General features: G+C 49.3%; 1 protein-coding gene across 4 annotated transcripts in view; it reads right to left on the bottom strand.

Moving 5' to 3' along the window:
* The window catches only part of ESRRB (estrogen related receptor beta), a 183,237-nt gene that overhangs the window by 27,633 nt on the left and 133,916 nt on the right, over nt 1-21,688 (bottom strand). For all 4 annotated transcript variants that reach the window (XM_010809670.4, XM_010809669.4, XM_059890946.1 and 1 more), the window contains exon 3: nt 6,201-6,317. In XM_010809670.4, the coding sequence (XP_010807972.1) occupies nt 6,201-6,317 (117 nt within the window). The remainder of the gene's footprint in view (nt 1-6,200; nt 6,318-21,688) is intronic.

The raw sequence follows: 21,688 nt of genomic DNA, 5'->3' as shown, positions 1-21,688 counted from the left end.
TTTCTTAGATCGTATGGACAGGACCAGTAGTCTTCCTACTTTACATGTGTTTTTGGCAAATAACAATGCCTGTCCTTTAAGATACGTTCTTTTCTTTTTCCATGCTGACACAGTTTTAGTTGGACACATGGCAGTCCCAGCTAAAGACTACAGTTCCCAGACATCCTTGCACAGATGTGTGGCCATGTGACTAGATTCCACCAATGGGCTGTAAATGGAAGGAACTTGTGCCACTCTGGCTCCAGCCATTGGAATGATTTGATGTAATGATTTATCTCCCAGACATGGGGATAACTGGGTCCACTTGCTAAGGATGCTAAAGCTGCCTAAACAGTCCTGGATCACCCTTGGCTCTTTGGACTATTTAATGAGAAAGAATTAAAATTTCATCTTGCTTAAGTCTGAGTTTTTTGTTTTGAGGAAGGCAGTCTCTTTGTACAGAAGTTTAGACTTACCTTAACTAATATAATATACTGTAAATATTTTTCTGGATCTACTAGATGCTTACTTTTTAAGGGATTGTTTTGCTTGTTTTTGTTTGTTTTTATTTTTAAAGTGGATGGATATACTAAGTGCTGTCAACTCTTCAGGAAAGTTGCATTGAGAAAGGCAACAGGGTAAGACAGCAGTAGCTGAACAGAGATAAAGTCTGGATCAAAGTCCAGATGTGAAAGTGAAAGTTGCTCAGTTGTGTCCAGCTCTTTGCAACCCCATGGACTATACAGTCCATGGAATTCTCCAGGCCAGAATACTGGAGTGGGCAGTTCCCTTCTCCAAGGGATCTTCCCAACACAGGGATTGAACCCAGGTCTCCCATATTGTAGGCGGATTCTTTGCCAGCTGAGCCACCAGGGAAGCCCAAGAATACTGGAGTGGGTAGCCTATCCCTTCTCCCACAGATCTTCCTGACCCAGGAATCAAACAGGGGTCTCCTGCATTGAAGGTAGATTCTTTACCAGCTGAGCTACCAGGGAAGCCCTAAGTACAGTTGTGGGTTTTTTAAATTAAATTTTGTTTCTGTGCCGATGAAAATGATCCAGCAGTGAGGAAGGTTTGATGGGGCTGGAAGCAGACATGATACTATGTGAAGTCCCTGATAAAGAGGAATGCAAGTTAGAGCAGAGGTGGGGAGATTGACTTTTGATAGGAATAGAAATACTTCTAACAAGAGTGAAGATGGAAAACAAGTGGGAAGGTTTGTGGATTCAACAGCAGGAAGTTTAGAAATTCCCTATTTAACTGTTTCTATTTTCTCAAGCAAATATGAAGCAAGGTCATCAGCCAAGGAGCAGGGAGGGAGGCTACGGGAGATTCAAAACTGCCCTCTGGAACACAGAAGAAATCAATGATTTAGCACAGTGTGGAGTCTCTCAAATCAATGACCGACATCTTACTTTGTGGTACAACTCTAGGGGCTTTCTCCGGTGAATGGAGAGCAAGATGAATCAGGCGCTATTATCATTTCCGTTTTACAGAGGAGGAGAGGGAGGCTTAAGACGTAAATCACCCAAGGAGCTGATAAATGTGCTACTGGGGTTTTACAGGGTCTATATGACCATTGAACCTGTTATCCAATGTCCAATGAGCCAAAGCCCTGGATGAACAGTAAGAAGAGCTCAGCACAGACAAGACCATCCTCTGCGACTTCATTCAATCAACACAGTTCCTCACCAGAGTCATCAAGTCATCGAGGCTGAGTGGCCGCAGGTGTGAGGCCACACGGGAAGATATTGGGAGCCATCAGCTAGCTGTGTGTGCCTGCGCATATGTGCCTGTAGGGTGGAAAGTGGTTCAGGGCGATACAAACATCCATCAGAGTTCTTGGGCTCTAGTTCAAAACTGTTCTCTGAAGTGCTCAAGAGTTGTTTTGTTTCAGGACACTAATGTATTTTAGAAAAGAAAGAGAATTTTTAAAGGCAAGTCGTCTCTCATCCTCTTTCTTCATTCATAGGGCCAGAGAAGTGGTATTTCTGGCATGGGCTAGAGGCAGGAGACTATAAATACAAAGCCATTAAATCCCATGCAGCAGGAACCTGATCGGGGCTGCCTTTTAATTTCCTGACATGAGCTGGCCACTAACCCAATTACCCAGAATCCCTGGAGGAGCCCTCTGCCTTCCCAACAAGCACAAAGAGAGTGAGAGCGTATTGCATGGACGGCAGCCCAGCTTTCACGGAAATCAAATATCTTTTAGAAAACACTTGGGGAAAGGCAGGCCAGGGGCTGAGGGGAGGAGGAAAGGGAGCAGACCTGGGAGGCTGGGGGCCTGAGGGAGGTAAAGTGAGCTGAGGAGAAGAAGTGTGCAGGGACAATCTGTGCAGGGTGATTTGCTGAATTTCCAGATGTGGGGGTGGGGGGGGTGCTGTGAAATGTAGCAAATGGTTTTCCAGGTACTCCTGGCTTAGGGGCCATGAGGCCACACCCTCACCCATCAGGGGAGACTGTCTCCACAGTCGTCCCAAGGGAGACCCTCTCATCCTCATTTTAGACCCCAGATGGGGTCCGCCCAAGGCAGATGCCGCCTCTAAGACTCCCACGAGCAAATCCAGGAAGAGAATCAGGGCAGCTGGACACCAATGTGCCCCGCCTAACACAGTGGTTGGATTTTCGAAAAGTTGAGCTCAAATGAGACCATCTTTGAATCAAATACTATTTGAATGTACCGGGGAAGCTGACCTCTTAAAGCAAGCCCACAGTGGATCTTACCAAGGAATTGTCCCATCTGGGCCTCACCTTGGCCTGGTGATGGAGAACAGGTTTCAGCATCAACACCCCTGCTCCACAGGTGAAGAAACAGGCGTCAAAGAAACAGCAGACACGGCAAGGACACGTCAGAGTCAGGAGAGGACGTGGGCACCAACTCAGCCCAGAGCAGATTTTGTATTCAGTTTCTTATAAAGAGAACCATCACCCTTTCCCCTGAAGATACAGATTTTCAAAACACTGGGTTAAAGCGAGACAGACCCTTGGACATCACCTAGGTTCCACAGCTGAAGCTTCCAGAGCCAACAGCAGCCTCGAGGCAGAGGCTGAGCCAAAGAAAGCCCCACTTCTGACTTCCCTGGCAGGTGCTAGCCACCCACCCCCCGGCCCCACAATCACATGGCAACCTCTCAGGTCATTTTACTTAAGAAAGAAAGACTGTAAAAGGCAACCAGAGCTGCTAGATAGAAGAGGGAAATGGGTGGGGAGGAGGGGGAAGGTGGCCTTCCATTCCCCACTTCCCCGGACCCCTCCCCCAGAAGACCCAGGAGCCCAGAGCCTGGCTCCCCAACACCCGAGGCCCGCCATGGAGCCTTGAAGATGGCAGGCCACCTTGGGGAAGACTGGAGTCTGCATTTCAGGGGTCAGGTCAGAGTCTGAAAGGAATCAGAGGGAGGCAAGGAGTCTGTGCTGACTCTGGGGACCTGGGCTCCCTGCTCATGGTGGGGGCCAAAGTGGAGGGGGTGGCACCCCCCAAACAAAAGCAGGAGCCAGGGTAGCTGCCAAGAGCTACTGCCTGGCAGAGACCCAGGCTCGGCAATAAGGTACGTTCCTCCTAAGGGACCGGGTCCCCGTGGAGCTCCTGATCCCAGCACCTTGCCAAGATTCGGCACCATGGGACAAGCTCAACGAGCTAAACGGAAGACTTGGAGCCTTTGTGCCACCTTCCCTCGCCAACTACGGGGGCAGGGCAGAGCGGGGAGGGGAGCGTTCTAGGGTCCGCACCTCCTCCTGGGGCCCAAGCTCCTGAGGGGCCTAGGGCCGGACCCCAGGAAGCTCACCATGCTCCCCCACCCCCCAGCAGCCCATGCCAACATCCCGGGGCACACAGCCTCCATCTCACTCCTCTTAAATGGCTGGGCTGCTGTTGCCGATGGATTGCGCCCTTGGCATCTGCTTCCTGGCCTGCGTGGATCTCCCTCATCATTCCCCTTTTCTGGAGGTCACTAGGAAGTACCCCGACTCTCTTCCCATCTCTGGGTAGTCCCTAAAAAAAACTCTGTTCAAGGGCTGCCAAGTGGCCTGGGGACTGAGCGGCCATCCCCACTTTTTCCTTCTCTCTCTGTCCCTGGGACTGGCAGCCTCCCCAAGCCCTGACCTGTGCCGTGGGGAGGAGACACAGCAGAGCAGAGAAGCTCCAGGCCCTAGGCTCTGGGATGCACACCCCTCAAACCAGCGTGAGTCCTCACAGGACTCGGGTTTGTACCCTTCAAATTCAGGAGTATATTGACAGCAATCAGCTTCCTTCAGCTCCCAGTTCTTCGGATGCTGTGAAATATGCTGAGAAAGGCTATGCACCCCACCCAGGAAAGGCTGCTGGACATTTGGTCCCCAGCTTGAGTCAGGACCCTCACACCAGCTTCCCAGAACATCCTCACAAGCTTAAGTGCAAGGAGTCTCTCCAAGGCTGAGAAAGCCTCTGATAGGTTCCTTGCAGGATGCAGGAGAGAAGTCAGGAGACCAGTGCTAAGGCGCGCCTCTGTGGACATTTGTTCACAGTTTCCTCATCTGTGGACCCCAGGATGCTTTGGAGGAGCAGAAAGAACCTGGTGCAGAAATCAGGGGACCTGGTTCGGCCACTAGCTTGAGTCCCTCCTACGGAGGGGTGGACCAAAATTGGGTAGAATCAAATAGACAAGCCTTTCAGCAGGTCCAGTGCAGCCTGTTTCTAATCTAGAAAGAGGACTGACTCTGCGGTCGATTCCTCCACTCCCACTTCGCAGAGCAGCTGGCCTGTGAGTAAGAGTTGAGTGGCCTTCTCCATCTCAAAAGTGTTACATGAAGCAACGAGTAAGACACGCAGTTTAAAAGCTGATGAGACATGTCGACACTGGGGTGGTGGAAGAACTGGGCTGGGCCGAGGTGAAGGAGAAGCCCAGATTGGAAGACAGAGGGAGGGAGTCCCGATTTGCACATCACAACAGTATCCAAGTCATCCTACTAACAAAGCACCTCCAATTTGGGCCCTCTGGCCCAGGGGGCGTGGAGAAGAGGCTGGGAAAAGGGCCCTGGGCTCCTGAAGGCTGGGCTGTAGAAGCCTCTTCCAGCAAGGGCCTGCGTTCCTATCCTGTCCCTTCCTCTTCTCTCCTAGCCCCTCAGGATCAGATCATCTGATCATCAGCACACACCGTTTTTCCTGCCTCCTCCCATTTCTGGAAGGATCCTAGGGCCCCAAACCATAGAAGCTAATCTGTAAGAATTGTCACTGGTTCCCCTTCAAAGCGGAGGAAGGAGAGAAACACACACAGACCCCATTTCCAAGTACGCTACTCCATGAGGGTCATCAGCCTGAGCAGATGGACGGGGAAGGTGGTAGAGAGACCGAGAGCTGTGCTGTCCTAATAACGAGAAGCACGGTCACTTTAAATTTTCTACTCGCCACCCTAAAGAAGGTTAAAAAGAAGCTGGTGATGTCAATGTCATAATATGGTTTGTTTAACCCAGTATACCCGGATTATCATCATCTCAACACGTAACCATTTTTAAAATTGTTACTGCCATATTTCATAGGCCTTTTCACCATCTTAGTGAGTTTTCGAAGTCTGGGGTGTGTTTTACACTTAGAAGGCGAGGCTCATGCCGTGTTGGATGGCACGGTGCTAGAGGAGAAGCGGAGGCATGGGTCAGAGAAGGGGAGGGCAGGGGACAGGGGAGGGGACCACACTCGCCAGGTGACGGCCACGTCCAGGGCACCTGCCGAAGCAGAGGCTGACCGCGGCAGGTGAAGAGTACAGGACTTGCCATCCTCGGTCTCAAAGTCTCTGCACCCCCACACTCCATGGGCCACTGAGCATCTCAAGCCTTCCTTCCCTGGGAGGAGAGAGAGGCTGCCTGTTCCCGAGGACAGCCTTTCCCAGAAGCACCAAGCCAGCTTTCTAAGGGCCGAGTGGGGCTGTGATTCCCTAAAGGAACGTTGGTGGAGAATGTCCAACCTTCTTCCTCCCAAACCCCTCCACCCCACTCTCTTCCAAGGGCGTGGAGAGCTCTGCAGAGGCTGGGGGGCTGCACACCTGCCTGCAGGGGGTGTGAGATGGCAACCCCATGGACGGGGCCCTCACCTGGGCTGCAGGGAGAGACCTGTGTCTGGGTGCTGCCCAGAGACCACGTCCAGAGCTTGCTGGCATCTCCCGGGGAATCTGAGCCTCCCCAGGGGAAGGCGAGTTCACCCGCGACCCGGGCCTTGGTTTGGCCCCACATGGCCAAAGGGGGGCTCTTACCTTCCTTCAACATCCCCACTTTGAGGCATTTCATGAAGCGACAGGCCTGGCAGGACTTGCGCCTCCGTTTCGTGATCTCACACTCATTGGTGGCCGGGCAGCTGTACTCGATGTTGCCTGGAAGCAGACACAGAAGGGTTGCTGGGTGTGTCAGGGCCCCCGACCCAACCTGCCGGCCACAGGCTAGATGGGGATTCACTGATCAGCTCACCACTCCCCCCACCGCCCCGAGGTCCCCACGGGGCAGTGGCTGTCAAAGGATGAAGCGCTCCAAGGCACTTTTCAGGGTGTTTCCAGCTCTCTTAAACACAGAGACCCCAGGGCCAGAGGTCAGGTCGGCCAAGCAGCCACAGCTTTGAAGAACAGTAACCCAGTTTCAAATAAGCTCAGCACAAGATGTGAGGTTTTTTTTTTAATTAAAAAGATTTTTTTTTTTACATGCACGCAGTACTCTATTTATTTATGGCTGCGCTGGGTCTCCACTGCTGTGTGGGCTTTCTCTAGTTGAGGCCAGCTGGGGCTATTCCCTAGTTGCAGTGCAGGCTTATGGCTGTGGGCATGTGAGATGGCTTTCTCTTGTTGCAGGGCACAGGCTCTAGGCATGGGCACCTCAGTCATTGTGGCTCGCGGACTTAGGTGCTCCGAAGCATGTGGAATCCTCCCAGACCATGGCTTGAATCCATGTCCCCTGCACCACCAGATAGATTGCCATCCACTGTGTCACCAGGGAAGCCCTGGTCACCCACAGTCTTGAAGCCACCACTGACCTGGGACCTCGAAACTCACTGAGCTGACATTTTATCCAAGGCAAAGAAATTTTATCCCCCTGCTGACTGGTCCTCTGCCCTCCAGCCTGGGCCCCAACTCATGGGAAAAGCCTCTTGGCAGCTCTGAGCCCTCAGGCGCCAGGGGCCTACCTCCCACATCCCACGGCCGAGGCCCAGGCCACCCAGCTTGGCTGACCTTGAGAAAAATCACTTTTCTATCACCAAGTCACAGTTTCCTCATCTGCAAAACAGTGTAATAACTGCTAAATGAAGGATCAAGTAAGACCATGGATATAAAACTGCTTTAAAAATCGTAAAGCGCGATTCAACGGGAGCTGGTGAATTTATAAGCACAGTTCCTCACTGCAGAGGGAATTTGTGATTAATTTTCCATGTCACCCCTTAAATGGGTGATAATGATGAGTTCCATGAACCTGGCCCCATGCCACAGAGGCTGTGAACCCCCAAAAGACAAGAGGTGTGCTGCTCACCAGGTCATTACAATGGCCTGAAACCAGCTCCTGCCGCACAGAAGGCAGGCAAGACAAACTTGCGGAATGAATGATCGACCAAATGCTCACAGCAATTCCATGAAGTCAGTGCTCACACCATCCCGTTTACAGATGAGAAACCAGAGGTTTCCAGAGTGGTTCTGAGCCAAGTAACTGTATAAGTCTTGCTCAAAATGAAAGTGAAAGTGTCTGACTCTTTTGCCACCCCATGGACTGCAGCCCGCCAGGCTCCTCTGTCCATGGGATTCTCCAGGCAAGAATACTGGAGTGGGTTGTCATTCCCTTCTCCAGGGGAATCTTCCCGACCTAGGGGGTCAAACCTCGGTCTCCCGCATTGCAGGCAGACTCTTAACCATCTGAGCCAATTAACTGATGTTCAAATGCTCTGGGAAGGCCACTATTCCTCTTCAGGCCTCTTCCTGGGAGGGCTGACAGCACGATTAGGAGAAGCTGCAGCTGCCTTTCTTATTTATTTTTTTTCCTTAAATTTTTTTGTTGTTGTTCATCATGAATTTTTTGCATCATTTCTTATTTTTATTTATTTTTTGGCCACTTCTCGCGGCATGTAGGATCTTAGTTCCCCAACCAGGGATTCAACTCACGCTCTCTGGGCTGGAAGCATAGAGTCTTAACCCCTCGGCCACCAGGGCAGTCCCTGGAGCTGCCTTTCTAACGTTGGGGGTGCAGCCTCTGTCCTGAGCACCCCCCTGGTCCACATTCATCTCACTAATGTGCACTGTGCAGCCATAACAAGCCTCGAGGCCAGAGGAAAGGCAATGGGGTTGGGGGGAGGGCAGGCGGGGTGGAACTGTCAGAGGAGCAGGGGAGGCAGGCACGAGGAAGACACAGCACAGGCCCGTGGACGGCAGGGGACCGCAGGGGACCGCAGCGCTGTTTTGTGCTTATTTTGCCTCCTCAGCACCCGTCCCCCTTCCCAGTTGGTGCAGTCTGCTTGAGTCTGTGGTTTTCAGAGAACAGACTCTGAACTGGTACAGACCGTCCGTCCCCACCCCCATCCAGGTGCCACCTCCTCATGGAGCAGGGATAAGTAATGCCCATCACGCCATCTGCCCGGATTTCCCTCCGGAACCCAGCTCGCCCAGCAAGGATGCTGCCTGGCACAGAGCAGCCTCCAAAAGGCCACATCCAGCCCAGGAAAGGGCTCAAAAGGGCAACTCCCAGGCCTGCCTGTCCTCGTAATCCCCCACGCATAACCCCCTCCATTTTAGCAGTAATAACAGCCACTTTTATTGTGCACCTACTATGCGCTCCCTCCATCCTCACGATGACCCTCTGGGACCCACTGGTGCCCCATTTCACAGATCAAGAAACTGAGGCCTGGGGAGCTGAAGTGAGTTACCCGAGGCCACACAGAGCCCCTGTGCCACCCCTGAACCCCACAAGGAGCTTGAGCACCTCAGACAGGCCCCTGTACCAACGCAGCAACTGAGCTGGTCTAGAGACAGGGGGGACTGCCCTCAGGTGTCCCTCAGTCTCCCCAGGTTGCATTTGGAAACCACTTACTATTGGATTTTCTGAGAACAAGGATGAACCATTTCCACCACCAAAAACTGCTTTGAGTAATGACACTGAATGAGTGAAACTCGCTCAGCCGTGTCGGACTCTTAGCAACCCCATGGACTGTAACCCACCAGGTTCCTCCGTCCATGGGATTCTTCAGACAAGAATACTGGAGTGGGTTGCCATTTCCTTCTCCAGGGGATCTTCTCGACCCAGGGATTGAACCCAGGTCTCCTGCATTGTAGGCAGATTCATTATTGTCTGAGCCACCAGAGAAGCCTGACCTCCCCAAGTAATGACATTATTGAGCTGCAATTACAAGGTGCCTAATATAGAGTACTCACCACAGCTCAGTGAGGATTCTGATCCCCATTTTTCACCAGTAAGAAGACTGAGGCTCACAGATGTCTATTTGCCTGGAACACCTTACAGATCCCTCCTATTCTTTTTTTTTTTTTTCCCTTAATTTTTGGCTCCAATATACGGCATGCGGGATCCTGGTTTCCTAACCAGGGATTGAACCTGCACCCCCTGCGTTGGAAGCATGAAGTCTTAACCACTGGACCACCAGGGAAATTCTTCTCATTCTCATTCTCAAGTCCAGCCAGCACCACCTTTCTGCAGGGAGGGGGTCCAAAGGTCATTCTCTGTGGAGGATGGGAGGTAAAGAGGATAAAGATTTTGTGTGCCCCTCCCTTCTATGACTTCCATAATCATCTCATAGGTAACTTGTGTAACTTCAGGGGAAATAACTTCAATATTCACGTAAGCATGATAAAGTTAAAAGAGAAACAAGGAAGGGATAAATCAGGAGCTTGGGATGAACAGATACAAACTCTTATATATAAAACAGATAACAAGGACCTGCGTATAGCCCAAAGGACTATATTCAATACCCTGTAATAACCTATAAGGAAAAGAATCTGAAAAAGAATATATTTGTGTATAACAATCACTTTGCTGTATGGCAGAAATTAACACATTGTAAAAAAGAGAGAGAGAAGGAGGAAACCCCATATATAAACCAATTCATCTGTCCTGGCTTAGAAGGCTCTGCAGAGTCTGTCCCTGGCCTCCATCCCACTCCCCCACCTCACCTCCAGCCTCACCTTCCAGTGCTCTAGTACCTATCAGTTCAGGGACTCCCTAGGCCCCCAGGCCTTTGTGCCATAGAACAAGCCCACCCTGATCCCTCCACCCTGTTCCCTCCACCTCTTCGCCTCAGCTGCCCGCACCTCCAGGACCCCCTTGGGAAGGTGCTCCTTCTGTCCATCACCCGGATCACCGCTGTCTGTCTCCTCCTCCCAGACCACTCCTCCCCATAGTCCCCGTGCCTGGCACACAGTAGGAGCTCAACATACACTGAGATCTGACACTGACGAGGGTTTGTTATGAAGCAGCTGCAGTTCTGCTTTTCATATGTTGAATCTTTCCCTTTCCCAAGGTGAACATCTTCCTCTCCTATAGGTGAGAAGCTTGAGGCTCTGGTTCTGCTCTGCTCCACTGGGCTGTGGGCTCACTGGGCCTGGGGCATGGGGACTCGGGCCACCTTGAGATGTCACTTCCAGGCAGCTAAGTGTTTGCATTCACTGGTCTCAGCCCCTCGGCCAGCCCTGTCAATCCCTTGAAGGACAGATCCTGGGTTTCTCGGGGTTGTCACTCTAGCCCGAGGTCAATAAGTGTCTGTTGATTTGGTACCAGTGTTCTCCCTGGACAAGAGACTAAGCATTAACAACAAGAACCTAGAGATGTTCTTGACCCTGTGTGTGTGTGTGTGTGAGAGAGACAGAAATCTAATTTTATTTATTTATTTTTGTTCTCTTCAATTTGTTTTATGGCCCCAGCGGCTGGCTGCCAGCAAACCCAGGCTGGTGGCCTTGCCTTGTAATTTCTGTAAGTGCCTTCTCGATAAAGTGATGAGATTAATTCATCAGAATTCCTGTGGTCTCTGGAGGGCAGTCTAGGAGAGCACAGGGGCAGGGAGGGGGATACACACACACTCACATACACACACACACACACTCATCACGGCTGAGGGGTGGCAGGGTTGGGGGTGGGCTCTCCCAAGACACGGACACGGCCAGCATCCAGCATAAATTCAGCATTCTGACTTGGGAGTGTGCCCAGCATAGACGCATGCAGACTCCACCTCGGGCAAAATCACTCGACTTCTCTGGGCCCCAGTTTTCTCATCTGTCAAATGGGCACAGTATGTTCCCATCTCCTAAAGTCCTATGGATTCAGTGACAGAAAGCACATCCAGGGCGTGGTGAAATGCATGCACTGGGTAGCAAGCAATCAAAGTGAACACGCTCATTTTCACATCCATCAGGGCTGTCAGGGTACATGTAGACAGAGGACTCCAGGATGACTGCTTTCTAGGTGTCAGACCTGAGGCTAGCCACCAGCTCTGACATCTAGAACATGAGGACTGGGTCTCCCATGGATAGATCTCAGAGCTGATGCTGTATGTGTGCCTGTGGGAGGGGGCCAGGAATGATCTGGATTTTCAGTGAGATCTCGAGTTAAAGGGGGACCCTCCACCATCGACTCTCTTTGTGCCCCAGGAGACAGAAAAGCCCAGGGGCAACCCCATCAGCTGTCCTTAAACAGTTGCAGAAAAGCGGGTAAGTCCTCTCCCGGGGCTCAGGGATGGGGGCTGCAGGGCTTAGATAAACAGTTCTTGAGGAATTTATGGGCTCGGAGTCTGCTGGCTAAAACCAGAGCCTGAATGGCCACCGTCTTCAGCTCTGGAGTGATGGGGCTGGGCTGGTCCCACTTGGTCCCACTCCCTTATTTATATGACTCCTGAGGGACAGAGATTATCCCTGCCATCGGCATGGTCTTCAGCTCTCCACCCTTCCCCTCCTCCTTACCCTCCAGCTGATGATCTGATTCATGCCGCTGGCTTCAGCTGACGTAATTGGCAAGGACAAGGCAGCATGAAACTCTTACATCTACCTGCCTGCCGGATCCCTCCACCTGGAGTTCCCTTGGATTTCTCAGACTTCCTCCAGCTGAACCTGTCCTCACCCAGACTTGCTCATACTCTGTCCCTTGTCTCAGCAAAGCCATCACTAAGCCACCTGCCACCTGGGTCAGAAACTGAGGGGGCATCATCGATGCATCCCTCTCTCTCTGTTACTTCTAAGGTCTTTTTCATCCTACTTGCCTGGTACTCCCTGCCTCCTTCCCCTTCTGCCGCAGGTCATTTCCATGGCCGTCGTCTCTTGCCTCACCTTCGCACTTGCCTCCTTTTCTTGGTTGTGCCATTTGGCATATGGGCTCTTGGTTCCCCAACCAAGGACTGCACCTGTGTCCCCGGCAGTGGAACTGCAGAGTCTTAACCACTGGACTGCAGGGAAGTCCCTTCACTTGCCTCCTCCTGTTTCCGTTGTCCTTTCCAGTCTGTCTTTAGAGGAGGAAATGGCAACCCACTCCAGTATTCTTGCTGGAGAACTCCATGGACAGAGAAGCCTGGAGGGCTACAGTCCATGGGGTCGCAAAGAGTGGGACACAGCTGAGCGACTATCATTCACTCACTTCCAGTCTCTCTACCCCCACACGGACCCTGGAGAGATGGAATTAACTTTCCTGTGCAAAATGCCTCACCGGATCTCTGGCTCATCACACACACTGACACTTAAGTCTGCAGGCCTTCCCAAGAGCCCACTAAAGGGCAGTCGGGGAGAGAGAATTGTCACCAAAGAATGAAGGAAGTTGAAACCAAAGAAGCCAGAGGGGATTCCAGATAAGAAAGAAGCCCTTTGTACTGCAGGACCTCAAAAGCCTCAGGTGTTGAACACACAGCAGAAGATGGAGGGAGGTATGGGATTGAAAATGGGAATTTGCTGGAAGTCTGTATTTAAGGAGCACCACTCCATGTGGCCACCAAGAATCTCCCCACAGCCTGCACAAGAGAAGCCAACTTAATTTCTGGAGAGCATAAGTAAGAGAATCGGGACTCAGGAATATGAGGCTCAGCGGAGGGCAGAGGGAAGCTGAAGCTGAAAAGAGGATGACTGAATATTGCAGACCAAACAGTGAGACCACTCAGCCTCACTCCCCAAGCCCACCTCCAGAATTCTAGCAGCCAGATGGACACTCCACCCACCACTCCCATCCTCCACCTCCTACTCCCCAACCTGAAGATGGGAAGAATGAACAGCATCAGAGGAAAGACAAGCAGATAAAAATAAGCCAAAGGAGAGCTCCTTCTGTACTTTTAATCCCTGTTGGCCAAGGATCATCACTACATTTTGGGAAAGCCTTCACTATAAGAACCAACTGGAATAATCAGGAGGAAAAATATGTGGAAAGAAACCAGGACAAAGCAAAGAGTATTAAAACCTCTACAAGCAATCGTCAGTATACTGTTTACTTGAGAAGGTAAAAATACTGTACTCAGGGATTCTCTGGAGAAGGAAATGGCAACCCACTCCAGTGTTCTTGCCTGGAGAATCCCGTGGACAGAGGAGCCTGGTGGGCTGCTGTCCATAGAGTCGCACAGAGTTGGACACGACTGAAGTGACTTAGCATGCATGCATGCATTCTTAGATAAGGAAATGGCAACGCACTCCAGTATTCTTGCCTGGAGAATCCCAGGGACAGAGGAGCCTGTTGGGCTGCTGTCTATAGGGTCGCACAGAGTCAGACTGAAGTGACTTAGCAGCAGCAGCAGCAGGGATTCCCTGGTGGCACAGTGGTAAAGAATCCACCTGCCGATGCAGGGGACATGGGTTTGATCCCTCGTCCAGAAAGATCCCACATGCTGTGGAGCGACTAAGCCTGCATGCCACAAATTTTGAGCCTGTGCTCTAGAGCCCAGGAGCAACCACTGAAGCCTGAGCACTCCAGAGCCTGTGCTTGGCAACAAGAGAAGCCACTGCCATGAGAAGCCCAAGGTCCACAACTAGAGCATAGACCGTGCTCGCCAAAACTAGAGGAAAGCCCACGCAGCAACAAAGACCCAGTACAGCCAAAAATAAATTAATTTAAAAAGTACTGTACTCATGAAACAAGAACAGCATGCGATAAAAGGGAAATATAAAATGGAGGGTATAGAAATTGAAAATATAAAAAATTTTGGACAGTAGGCTAGAAAAGATGTAGGAATTAGAAGATTGATCCTGGAAGCTGAAGATCAGACTCTTAGGAGTTTTGGAAAGAGCAGATAGTGGAGAGGAAGTTATTACCAAGGGAGAAAGGGAGGGAGAGAAGGAGGGAGGGATGAAAATGTTTAAGACCTAAAGAATATGTGTTTCTAGATCAAAAGGCCTGTTGAGAGTCCAAGAATGAATGAAAAAAGAGCTTGACAAAATAATAGAGGTGGAGAACAAATTAGTGACTGCAAGGCCAGGGAGGGGAGAAAACAGAAGGTGGTGTGCCTGTAGATAAAAGGGTGGTGCCAGGAACCCTGTGTAATGGAACTCTTTTGTGTCTTGACTCGTTGGTGCTCACAGAAATCTGCAGTGATAAAACTCCATAGAACCCACATGAACATACACACACTAGGAAGTACAACTTGTAAAACCTGCATATGGTTGAAGTTTGTCAATGCCAGTTTCCTGGTTGTGATATCTTGCTGGTAAATATATATAGTTATGTTATATAACCCATATATGTTATGTCATACAGCTACAAACAGTTACGTACGGTACATACAGTTATGTAAGATGTTACCACTGGAAGAAACTGGATAGACACAGGATCTCTCTGTATTATTTCTTACAACTGCATGGGAATCTACAAGTACCTCAAAAAAAAAATTATAATAAAAATATTATTACAAAAGGCCTATACACTCAATATAGATTTTTTTTTTTTGTCTTGAAAGACAAAAAAAAAGATCCTAAAAACTTTCAGTGAGAGAGTAAAAACAAGTCAAATACAAAGGATCAAGAGTAAGATGGGCCATCATATCTCAAACCACAAGGGGGAAAACTCTCTGTGCATACACAAATGCACAAAACTCACGTGCACGTTTCCCACTCTTTTTTTCTACTCAGCACTCATCACCTTTGTTTATTTAGGTTGGTTACTGTCAGCTCTGTTTGCTGCTATTTTCAAACACCTAGAACCATACCTGGGAAAGAGTGAGGCTCAATATACACTTTCTAAGCGAATGAATCAAACTTGACAACAGCACCAGAAGTTAGAAGGCAAAGCAGCAGTGGTGTCCAAATTCTGGGGAGAAACTAGTTTCAACTAGCATCTAATATATGGGTTGAAGGATTGAGTAAAGGCATTTCTGCACTTCCAGGATGTCAACAATTTCCCCTGTGCTGTGCCTTCTAGCATGAGCCTCCTCCCCCACCCCCCAAAAGGGAAGGGCCGAAAAGAGGAAGAGCTACGATCTGGAGAAGAGAGGGTCCAACCGGGAGAAAAGACAAGGGAACATCCAGGAGGAATAGGCAGTAGGCAAATAGATTAACCGAAAAGTGTGATATAACCATATTCAGACAACGGGGAGATGGGGAAACGTATGTGTGTTGGGAGGGTTTGTATAATCGGAACTAACTCTTCATCCTCCATAACAGAAGTAAAGAGAAAATGTGAAATTGCTAAGTCAGTAAGTAGAGCTGTAAAGTCAAACTAGTAACTAAGAAGATAAAGGGCTGGAAGAAAGATTTTCTTAAACGACTAACTTCAGATTACAGGGGAAGGGGAGAGAGGTAGGGTCAGGGACTGTTATTTTTCATTATGAGTTATGCTTTGAGTCTTTTCAAACTATGTGCACTCATTATCTGGATAAAAGTTAAAAATGAATTTAACACTAATTGTAAAATTAATTAAAATTAAGTGCAAAATTAATTGTAAAGATAAAATATAACCTCCAGGGAAAAGCGCATGAGGCACTTTATGGTCTGGCTACCTCTGACCAGTCCACTCTGACTTTGCTTCCACCTAAGCCCCAGTCTTTCGGCTCCAGGAGACCACACGGAGCCTCTGAGCTGTTTCATACCTCCCTCCAGCTGAAACCCCTCCTGGTAAAGTCTTCCACATCCTTGGAGCCTCTGCACTCCCAGGGCCTTTTTTGGTGAGACCCTCTTGTTTTCTGTCCCAGGCAGGTTTATATGCCCATTCCTGTTCGCCCCCAACAGGCCTCACCCATCACTCCCCTCCCCACCCCACTCCCAACTGAAAGCAACAGCTTAATGTTTCATCCTCAGGATTTTGCAAGCTGTCCTCCCTTCCGAACCATGTGCTTACTGGAGATAGAGACAGGTAGGTCTTTTAATTCTGTATCTCAAGTACAGTGTCGGCCACCTGAAATACCTGTTAATCAAATGAATTTAAAGCAAGAGCCCCCATGCAGAGAAACCTAGAATTCAAGGGTGACCTCCCAGTTGCCAAATGCAATCCCCTCCCCAGGCCCTCCCTTCCTGGTCCTTCCTGAAGCAGCAGACGCCCATCACACCTCTTAAAACCCACTCCTCTGTTAGATTTCATCTCCCTTCTCTGCAGGGACTCTTGCAAGGTCTCTGACCGCTTCTGTTTTTATTGTATAGAATCTAAGATGCTTTCAACAGTAAGACTGCACCATTATTTTATATACCACCAAGAAAGAGAGAGAAAACATCTGCCAATCAAAGTTTGGCTGAGCTTCCTTGCCACTAGCATTTTCTTTCCCCCTTAAGAGCTTTCTGAGATTTAGGTTCAGATTTAATCATATAGCATTCTTGTGCATACATGAAAGGGAAAAGATAAGAAAAGTAAATTGAAGATATTGCTAAAATTTCTCAGTGTGACTCTCCCGAATGAATCATTTTTGACCAAAGTCATTATTTTCATGTTTTTCCACGGAACTGTCATCTCTGCTAACAAAGGAGCTGATGATGCTGTGCTTTTCAAGTGTCCCTTGTTGTCTCGGGGCTTTCATTCCAGGTCACTGGCCCCTTTCTGTAAGTTTTTAAGGCGTTTGTGAAGGCAGTGACAACCCATACAGTTATCACGTAGCAGACGGTAATCGGCCCAATTCAGAGATGTTATATGGCGGGAGGGCTTCCCAAGCGGCTCAGTGGTAAAGAATCCACCTGCCAATGCAGGAGATGCAGGTTCAATCCCTGGGTTGGGAAGATCCTCTGGAGAAGGAAATGGCAACCCACTCCAGTATATTCTTGCTTGGGAAATCCTATGGGCAGAGGAGCCTGGTGGGCTATGTCCATGGAGGTCGCAAAAGAGTCAGACACAACCGAGTGACTAAGCAACAACTAAGTAGGCTGTTAACTAGATCTCCTAACTGGACCATTAAAATCACCTCTTATCTGGTTTGCCTGACCTTAAACGCTCCCACTTCATTGCCAGAATTACCTTTCTAAAAGGAGATGTGATTAACTCCCTGCTCAGAAACCATCAATGGCTTCTCATTGCCAAATATAAATAACGAAGAACAAATCCTATTTATTTAATACCAGGCACTAAGCTGTCATATACCAGACGCTAAGGTACACACTGTACTTGCCTGCCTCGTTTAATTTCTACAAGAATATCCTGGAAGCAGGAGGTATTTATTAGCCCCATCAATCCCATTTTATTGACAAGAAAATTAAGGCCCAAAGAAACTCAATAACTTGTCCAAGTTGACACCACTAAGAAATTATAAAATTGGGAGTCTAAACCATCTGAAGCAGCTCATGCCAAAGTATTCCTCTGTTTCTGCCTCGTGGCTCAGAGGTTAAAGCGTCTGCCTGCAATGTGGGAGATCTGGGTTCGATCCCTGGGTCGGGAATATTCCCTGGAAAAGGAAATGGCAACCCACTCCAGTATTCTTGCCTGGAGAATCCCATGGACGGAGAAGCCTGGTTCATGGGGTTCGCAAAGAGTAGGAAACGACTGAGCGATTTCACTTTCACTTCCTTCACTTCCTTGAAGCCCTCCCATCAAAGGGCTTGTGAAGCCCTTTGACATCCGGTCTGACGCTCTGTTTCAGCCCCTTACCTACTCACCTCCTGAGCAGAGGGCACTCAACTCCTGTGGGCCTGTTTTGCTGTTCTTTCTGCCAAGCACTTTCACTCCTCACTCCTGCTTAGCTGCCCCTTCCTCTGGGAAGTCCTCCCTGCTCTGCGTGGCTGACTTTCAACCTGTGTCTCACCTGACTTTCACCCTGGCTATGCCTCTGAAAAAAGGATCTGTGATAGTTCTTCCTCTCCCTCCCTCAGTGCCTTGAAGATAGTAACATTTTTGTGGGTTTAATTGATTCTTTTTGTGCACATGAGGAAATTGTCCAGAGAACCCCAGGCCCTGCTCAAGGTCAGCTGCTGGCTGGCGAGTGTCAGGGCTGGGCTGGGACAGCACCCCACTCCCAGCTCCTACTTACTCCTGGCTTTTTCTCTGCATCCTTGTCATAGTCTCTTTCCCCTGGGATCGCAGGCCTCCTTCTCCAGGACAAAAGGCCTGGCTGCCGTCCAAGGCAGGATAACACATCAATCACCCCCCGCCCCCGCCCCGCCCAGTCTCCTCGGGGAGTTTCCTTCCAGGCTTGCAATCTGGGCCCCAGGTGAACAGAGGAAGCTTGGTTCCAGGGCCTCTTTCTTGTTCCTCCCCATCTTAAGGAGCTGCTCCAGGGGCCTCCTGGTGACCTGCAAAGTTGGCCACGTGCCCTGGGAACGCAGGGAGGGGACAGGGTGGTTGTACCCTCCGCATAGCCCTCATGGCCGAGCAGCGTGTGTTGTCAACGGCTTCCATTCCATCTAGAAGGAAATTCAAATGCGACTCTCACCAGGGCGCAGAACTGTGTCAGCCTCTCAGCCTCTTCTGCTTAGCCCTCACTCACTCACAACAGCCACAGTGGCCCTCCTCCTGGTCCTGAAACAAGCCTGCTGGTTCCTCTGCCTGGAATGCTGGCTCCAGGATTCAGTCACCTTCTGAACGTGGCCTTACCTAATCCTCAGACTAAATTAGGCCCCCTTTCTCAGCCACCTTGGGCTTCCCGAGTAGCTCAGCTGGTAAAGAATCTGCCTGCAATGCAGGAGACCTGGGTTCGATCCCTGGGTTGGGAAGATCCCCTGGAGAAGGAAATAGCAACCCACTTCAGTATTCTGGCCTGGAGAATTCCACGGACTGTATAGTCCACGGCGCTTGTCTGGGTCTGTAATAATGCTCAAAATTCTCCAAGCCAGGCTTCAGCAATATGTGAACCGTGAACTTCCTGATGTTCAAGCTGGTTTTAGAAAAGGCAGAGGAACCAGAGACCAAATTGCCAACATCCGCTGGATCATGGAAAAAGCAAGAGAGTTCCAGAAAAACATCTATCTCTGCTTTATTGACTATGCCAAAGCCTTTGACTGTGTGGACCACAATAAACTATGGAAAATTCTGAAAGAAATGGGAATACCAGACCACCTGATCTGCCTCTTGAGAAATTTGTATGCAGGTCAGGAAGCAACAGTTAGAACTGGACATGGAACAACAGACTGGTTCCAAATAGGAAAAGGAGTACATCAAGGCTGTATATTGTCACCCTGTTTATTTAACTTATATGCAGAGTACATCATGAGAAACGCTGGACTGGAAGAAACACAAGCTGGAATCAAGATTGCCGGGAGAAATATCAATAACCTCAGATATGCAGATGACACCACCCTTATGGCAGAAAGGGAAGAGGAACTAAAAAGCCTCTTGATGATAGTGAAAGTGGAGAGTGAAAAAGTTGGCTTAAAGCTCAACATTCAGAAAACGAAGATCATGGCATCCGGTCCCATCACTTCATGGGAAATTGATGGGGAAACAGTGGAAACAGTGTCAGACTTTATTTTGGGGGGCTCCAAAATCACTTCAGATGGTGACTGCAGCCATGAAATTAAAAGACACTTACTCCTTGGAAGGAAAGTTATGACCAACCTAGATAGCATATACAAAAGCAGAGACATTACTTTGCCAACAAGGGTCTGTCTGGTCAAGGCTATGGTTTTTCCTGTGGTCATGTATGGATGTGAGAGTTGGACTGTGAAGAAGGCTGAGCGCCGAAGAATTGATGCTTTTGAACTGTGGTGTTGGAGAAGACTCTTGAGAGTCCCTTGGACTGCAAGGAGATCCAACCAGTCCATTCTGAAGGAGATCAGCCCTGGGATTTCTTTGGAAGGAATGATGCTAAAGCTGAAACTCCAGTACTTTGGCCACCTCATGCAAAGAGTTGACTCATTGGAAAAGACTCTGATGCTGGGAGGGATTGGGGGCAGGAGGAGAAGGGGACGACAGAGGATGAGATGGCTGGATGGCATCACTGACTCGATGGACGTGAGTCTGAGTGAACTCCGGGAGTTGGTGATGGACAGGGAGGCCTGGCGTGCTGTGATTCATGGGGTCGCAAAGAGTTAGACATGACTGAGTGACTGATCTGATCTGATCTGATATTTACTGTCTTGCTTACCCTTACCTAGAATACAAGTCTACAGAGTAGGGCCCATGGCTTTGTCTTCAGCTCCTGGCACAAAGGTTGGGACTCCATAAAGTTTCACGAAAGAACCAAGCAACTGCTTCACAAGCTTCGATGTAAGGCAGCAGGTCCCCTCAAACATTGCTCTTTAGAAAATAGCAAGTTGCTTTATATCTGGGTCTTTGTGAGGTGTCTCTCATATCAGAGGTGCTGTGTCAGTCACTTCACACTGAACAGCAATTTGAGGAGACCCATTGCCCCAAGAAGACCCCAATTAAGGCCTGTCACCCGACTAATTCAATAACAAAGGCAGGAAGAAATTTAAAACAATTTTAGTTATTCCCAGGAATAGGAGTCACAATAGCAAACACTGAGAGTGAAAAGCAGTAGGTACCTGATATGTTGTGGAAACCATAATTATAAATTGACTCAACTACTTTTTTGCGTGCTAAGTCACTTAGTCATGTCCAACTCTGAGAGACCCCATGGACTGTAGCCAGCCAGGCTCCTCTGTCTGTGGGATTCTCCAGGCAAGAAAACTGGAGTAGGTTGCTGAGCCCTCCTCCAGGGGATCTTCCCAACCCAGGGATTGAACCTGCATCTCTTACGTCTCCTGCACTGGCAGGTGGGTTCTTTACCACTAGTACCAGCTGGGAAGCCCTAACTATATAAAATACGTAACGACAGACTTACTACCTAGCACAGGGAACTATGCTTAATATAATCACCTATACTGGGGCAGAGGAGAAGGCAACGGCCCCCCACTCCAGTACTCTTGCCTGGAAAATCCCATGGATGGAGGAGCCTAGTAGGCTGCAGTCCATGGGGTCGCTAAGAATCGGACACGACTGAGCGACTTCACTTTCACTTTTCACTTTCATGCATTGGAGAAGGAAATGGCAACCCACTCCAGTGTTCTTGCCTGGTGAATCCCAGGGACGGGGGAGCCTGGTGGGCTGCCGTCTATGGGGTCGCACAGAGTCGGACACGACTGAAGTGACTTTGCAGTTAGCAATGGGGAAGAATCTGAAAAAGAATATATGTGTTTAACTGAATCATTTTGCTGTACACTTGAAACTAACACAACATCGTAAATTAACCATATTTCAATTTTTTAAAACTGACACAACTGAAAAAGAACTATCCTAATGATCTAGGAAATGTACTTAGGGCTCCAAATAGAACTTTGAGAGACGGCAGCATATCCAGGCTCACAAAATCTCCCATAACAGAGATGGAGTGTGTGGAACAGAGGTGGAAGGAAGTGTGCTCTGAAACACCACGCTGAGCAACTCGACTCAGAAAGTGGCT

The sequence above is a fragment of the Bos taurus genome, chromosome 10 (assembly GCF_002263795.3).
Source record: "Bos taurus isolate L1 Dominette 01449 registration number 42190680 breed Hereford chromosome 10, ARS-UCD2.0, whole genome shotgun sequence".
Taxonomy (NCBI): Eukaryota; Metazoa; Chordata; class Mammalia; order Artiodactyla; family Bovidae; genus Bos; species Bos taurus.
This window is presented reverse-complemented; position numbering and strand designations above follow the sequence as displayed.